This window comes from Taurulus bubalis (genome assembly GCF_910589615.1).
Source record: "Taurulus bubalis genome assembly, chromosome: 20".
NCBI classification, from domain to species: Eukaryota; Metazoa; Chordata; class Actinopteri; order Perciformes; family Cottidae; genus Taurulus; species Taurulus bubalis.
Genome location: NC_136608.1, coordinates 12,339,343 through 12,345,369, shown reverse-complemented (window position 1 = coordinate 12,345,369; position 6,027 = coordinate 12,339,343). Strand labels below are relative to the sequence as shown.

Below are 6,027 nucleotides of genomic sequence, written 5' to 3'. Positions count from 1 at the left end.
ACAAGGCAATTATATATATATATATGTATATATATATATATATACGTATATATATATATATATATATATATATACATATATATATATATATATATATATATATGTATATACATATATATGTATATACATATATATATATATCTGTATATACATATATATATATATATATATATATATATATATATATATATATATATATATATGTATATACATATATATAAATTGCATATATATATGCAATTTACTTTATTTATACATCCAATTTTTAAAAATGCAGTTATGTGATTTACAATAAAACAAATGAAAAAAAACTACATCAGTAAAAACTAAGTTAGAACAATAAATAATTACTTAATTAAAAGAAAGTTATTTGTATGATGTCTAACTGAATGTACCCAAGCACTGTATTTAAGAACAATTTTGAGTTACTTGAGTATCTCAACATTTGAATTCATACATCTATTTATACGGCAAGACTTTTATTTTAAAACAGTGGTATGTACATTTCAATCTGAATACTGAAGGCGTGAATAACAGTTTCCAGTATGGTGTATTTGTGTAAACTGAGGTTGTCGTCACATGCATGGCACTGATTCACAATGTGGTTTTCCTCAAGGAGACAATGTACCTAGACCATTTGAGAACGAGGTATTCTGTATCACTATTAATGTGGAGGATATTCAGAGACATCCCTGTTTGAATGTCAGAAAGGCAGTTTTGAAGGGGTTCAATTTTCTGGAATTGGTTTGCAGATTAAGTTTGAGGAAAGTAGGCATCTGAAAAATATCATTGTAATGAGAAACAGATATTATAATGAATTGCTGTAATGTATTACATTACAGTCAATTTAAAAAACATTGAATCCCCAGAAATTTACAAAAGATACATGTCTGCCACTTTTACAAAGTAATACGTTTGATTATGCAGATTCATCCACATCCTGAAGTATGAAGTGCTCTTTTGTATGTGTTAGTCTGGCTCCATCTTGTGACACTGAAATGTCTTGCAGTTATTTGATCAGTTGGTCAGAACACATATAAGGCCTATATGTTTTGTTCTCTCTTTTTAGATGAAGTGACAGGCAATGTGACATTATTGTTTATCGTCACAGCAATATCCTTTGAACTATAATTAGCCAAATACATCCAGACACAAGCTCATTTATATTGGCAATAAGGTGTAATAAATACAGCACTATATTATTACAGCAGACATGAAATATAATTCAAATTAGTGTGTTGTTTATGGATAGTTTCGATGGAAACAATTCAAACAGCATTAATTAATAGATATGGTTGCAAAAAAAGCAACAGAAAACATCACATTGATTTACTTTAGTACTAAATGAAGTGTCATTAAGCACAGATGGAATGAAAAGTGCAAAATATATGTTTTATTCATTTAATAATAAAACATACGTTTAATAAAACATAATTTTTATAATAATAATAATATATTATTATTAATAATAATGATTCATACTGAGCAGATTAAATGAACTGTCCTGTGCCACAACATATCAGATGGTGGCGGTAATGTGCAATTTCGTTGTTTGCCAACCAACAATATAAAAAGAAGGAGAAGGAGAAGAAGAACATGAAGTTGGCGGTGTTGTGCCGAATAATGTTCCCCTGTCGATGTGTGCCTCTTGAATACAGCTCCTAAATACTGTTGCCCCCTAGCGTTGACGTCACACCCTTTAAGAGACCTTGCATAGAGTTTACATTCATACACATTCCCTCTATGTGTCCCTAACTTATTCTACATCCTTGCTCTTAGCTTACAAGAGTATATACATATATAAGAAAATACTTATCCTATTGTATTTCTATAGTTTTTTTCCAATACTTTTTTTCCAATATATTTATCATATTCTATATTTGTGTATTTGAAGTAGTGTGAGGTAGTGTGTCTCAGCAATAGGTCTCCTTTCTATGAACCTAATTAGAACCTGAGGAAACCTATTTTTTTCTCCTAAAAATAATATTCATGACGTCTCTCTCAATGCTCTGTGTCGTTATAAACTGCATGATGTGCTCTTGACTTGTCTGTTTTTGATATGTATATTTTTTATATAACTGTACAACAATAGCTTTTTCTGAAAAATCAAACCATTCCTTTCAATATGATGGTTAAACACTTGAAGAGTGAGACAGTTATATGCTACCGCTAACCACCACGAGGGGGCGCTGTCGCGGTAGCTGGCGGGAAACACTACTCAACAGGGGAACAGACTTCGACGCAACACACCGGCACCACCGCGGTGGAGGATTTGACCGACATTCCGAAGTCTTTTATTTTATTTTTATTGTATTATTTTGTCAGGTAACCAGGGCCGCCGCCCGGACCCCGCTGCACAAGATGGGGAATCTGGCGCTCTTCAGCGGGTAACGGAATGAAACGTTTCTGCGATATGTTGTGCGTGTGAACCTGTCTTGCGGATACTGTGCTACATTCTCCTTAGACCCGGTACCGCGATTGTTTTAATGCTCGTTTTCAATAAGCACGACTCTCATTTTGCTCTGTTTGCACGAGCTGTGTGGGTGAAAGGGAAGAGTATTATTAATGTCGCCTCTCAGCGCAGCTCCGTCTCTAATGTCCGCCCACCCGGCCCCTGCTCTCACGCGCAAGATGGAAACCCTGATTGCATTATGGATGCAGGCCCTCCCTCAATTTAGGACACGTACCACACAGGTCATGGGCGAAATGGCAATTAAAATCCATTTAATTGTTATTATGGAGAGGAAATGTTCATTTGGGTAGAATGAAAAATAAATACAAAGTTGGCCTAATAGTCTATACATTGATAATGATGAATAATAGCCTGAAAGACAATACGAGTTTGAACTTGATTAATACAAAAAAAGTTATTGTGCCCGAGATTAATCAAAGATTACAACAGAAGAATAATAAGAAAAAAAAGCATGTAAATGTAAGTAATAAGTATATGATATGTATTGCTGAAATAGAATGGTAATACGATACATAGAAATGTAATATAATATATACATATAGTGAAACTATTAATCTAGAATAGAAAAAGTTAATTACAACAACAAAAGATTAAAAAGTGTTAAATGGAAATTAATATTGAGCATGGTATTAAGAGTAATATTGGCAATGGTATTGAAATGTTTTAACAATAAATGAGCATGTTTATATATATATATATATATATATATATATATATATATATATATATATATATATATATATACACACACACACACACACACACACACACACACACACACACACACACACACACAAGTGACTGCACAAACCAGCCTTTAATTGTTTTCTGGGTCTCAGGAGGAACATATTTCTCTCTGTCAGACTGCGGGAATGACTAAATCTGATTTGTAATTTTGTTCCAGTCTCTTCAGGAGTAACACCACCACGTCTGAAGAAGAGGACGGAGCAAGCTTCATCGCCAGGAGGATCAGCGATGGCATAACTTATTATTGCGCTCCGTCCTCGGGGTTAGGGGAACAGACATCATGTGCTGCCAAAGACTCCCAAACCTCCACTGCACTTTGCCCCATTTCCTCTCCATCTCCCTCAGCTCTGCCCCTCAGTGCCTCCCCCTCCGCAGAGCCTTCCTCCTCTCCATTGCTCTCAGATTCACCTTCACACACACCCGCCTCCTCCCAAAACCAATCAGACTCTTCCTCCACTTCACGTCCTCTTCTTCTTTTCTTCTCCTGGCTCGGTGCCCGGCCAGCGGCGGTGGGCAAGTACCGGGACCTCTACCTGGACCGCGGCATGGACGTCCTCCTGGTCCAGAGCAAGGTGACGCACTTCCTGTGGCCCCGATGGGGGCTGGACTACGGGTTGGAGGTGTTGAAGGTCCTGGAGCGGCCTCAGTTCTCGGGGAGGGCATTGCTGATTCACGCCTCCTCCATCGGGGGCTTCACTTTCACACAGACACTCGCCCACATCGCTCAAGGACGGAAAGAACATGCAGCTGTGGCCCAGAGGGTGACGGGGCACATCTATGACAGCTTGGTGGTTGGCACTCTGGAGCACATGGCCATTGGTGTGTGTGTGTGTGAGCGTGATCCTCCTCGGGTTACTGTAGTGTGTCACATCTTTAAATGATACATGAGCCAGCTGATCCCCGGCTCCAGTCAGGAGCCCAGCAACTATTTGTGGCGGCTTGTTAGTAACGTGTCTGCAAACGGTTTAAACATTAAGGCTGTACATAAATATTTTTTTTCATTTTAAAATAGTGAAACATTTATATCATAGTTTCCCAGGCACAAATGCAATGTTAAAACAAATAAAAAGGTTCAAACCCTAATATTTAATTTATTATAATATAAAGACACTGAAAGGTTGCAAAATCTCAAACTTGAGAAGCTAGAACTCGTTTTTGCTCAATTCATTATTATAATTATTATTCAATGAGTAACTTTGCTGCTATTAATTGACTAAAATTGCAATTTTCATTATTTATTTTTCTGCTGATTATTTAACAGTGAAATGGCAAATAGGAACTACTAATAGATAGTTTGGCATACTTTTAATGGTGACTATTTGCCAAAATTGGCAAAATTATAGGCCATAAATATCCTCCAAATAGAAATAAAACAGTAGTAACATAGGAGTGGCAAAATCGAGATACATTTCACTCATGAATTGAAGTTTGACACTAAGCCTTACACAGTAATGTGTTGTGTGTGTACATACATACTGTATGTAATTGTACTCCTATTATGAAATATTAACCCTCCTGATTATTTTCTGTCTCTTGTTGTTGTTTAGGCCTTGGCAAGACTCTGTTTCCACGGTTGGAGAGCCTGGTCAAAAACGCCGCACTGCTTTACTTCTGGCTCTTCAAAACACACACGGCCGACTTCTACAACGACAGCATCCGGGTTTTCCACAACTGCCCCGTTACCGCGCCGGCCCTCTTCTTCTTCAGCGAAAACGATGCCCTGTGCAACCCGGCCGCCCTGGAAACGTTGATGGACCACTGGAGGAAGAGGGGCGTGGCCGTGGAGAGCAGGAAGTGGAAGGAGTCGAAACACGCCGCCCACATGCGATGCCACCCGGAAGACTACCTCTCCACGCTGGAGAGATTCTTGAGCTCCCTTTCCATCTCCTCCTTTAAAGCACAGAGTTCAACTGTTCGGGGGGTAAATGTTTAGTTTGACAGATTTTAACACTATAAGATGCTTTAAGACTTCAAAGACAATTCACGTATCTTTCAGCTGTAGCATGATCTATGTGTCTCCATTTAAGCATCCGCAATTGTTTGACTTCGTTGTTTGGATTTCAACCAAGGTTACATTTAAAATGATATGCACTATTTAATTGATTACTGTGGAGTATTGTTATGCTTTCATTGCACAGGAAGCGTTCTTTATTGAATTGGCGTTGCACCTTAATTCCAGATCTGGTTGTTGCACCTGGATACCAGATCTGGTTTTTGCACAATATATGGAATAAAACTTTTAGAGCTCTAATGTGAATTGCATTGTTTCTATTTATATCAGCAGAAAAGCAACACTATATATATATTTTTATTAATCTGTATACTTCGGATTTACAGAGTGCATGATGGGATTGGTTTATTTGTGAGGGTGAACTGTCTGGGGAACTGCTTTCTGACGCACCATGGCTCAGTTTTGTTGGAGAATAACCTGTGTAGAGCCATTCGATACTGTATATGATTGCGACATCTGCTGGCCAAATTCTAATACTGCGCTTGAATGTACGGATTACTTCTGAGGCCACACGAAGCAAGTCAGTTTCTGTTGAGTTGAGTTTTTCTCTTAGGAGCGATTACTAATGTTAACCGATGATGTCATTGCGGTGATAACACAAGTCCTTCATTGATCTTAGTAAAGTCCAAAAGTATTAAAAATATACTTAAAGTAGCAAAAGTAAGTATTCGTTATGCAGAATGGCTCATTTCAGAATCATAGTCATTATACAACTTGTAAATAATCAAACTTCATGATTGTTTGGTCATGGATTTTTGCTTATTCAAACAAACTCTACTGCACAGTGTGATTTATA

At 37.4% G+C, this 6,027-nt stretch overlaps 1 protein-coding gene across 1 annotated transcript; it reads left to right on the top strand.

Annotated features, from left to right (window-relative positions):
- Positions 1–2,361: 2,361 nt before the first annotated feature.
- LOC306752354 (uncharacterized protein) lies at positions 2,362–5,251 on the top strand (the record flags this gene model as incomplete). Its single annotated transcript, XM_079236105.1, has 4 exons — positions 2,362–2,387; positions 3,378–3,451; positions 3,566–4,039; positions 4,768–5,251. The coding sequence occupies 4 exons, from the start codon at positions 2,362–2,364 to the stop codon at positions 5,151–5,153; spliced, it is 960 nt and encodes a 319-aa protein (XP_079092231.1). The 3' UTR covers positions 5,154–5,251.
- Between the last annotated feature and the right edge of the window lie 776 nt (positions 5,252–6,027).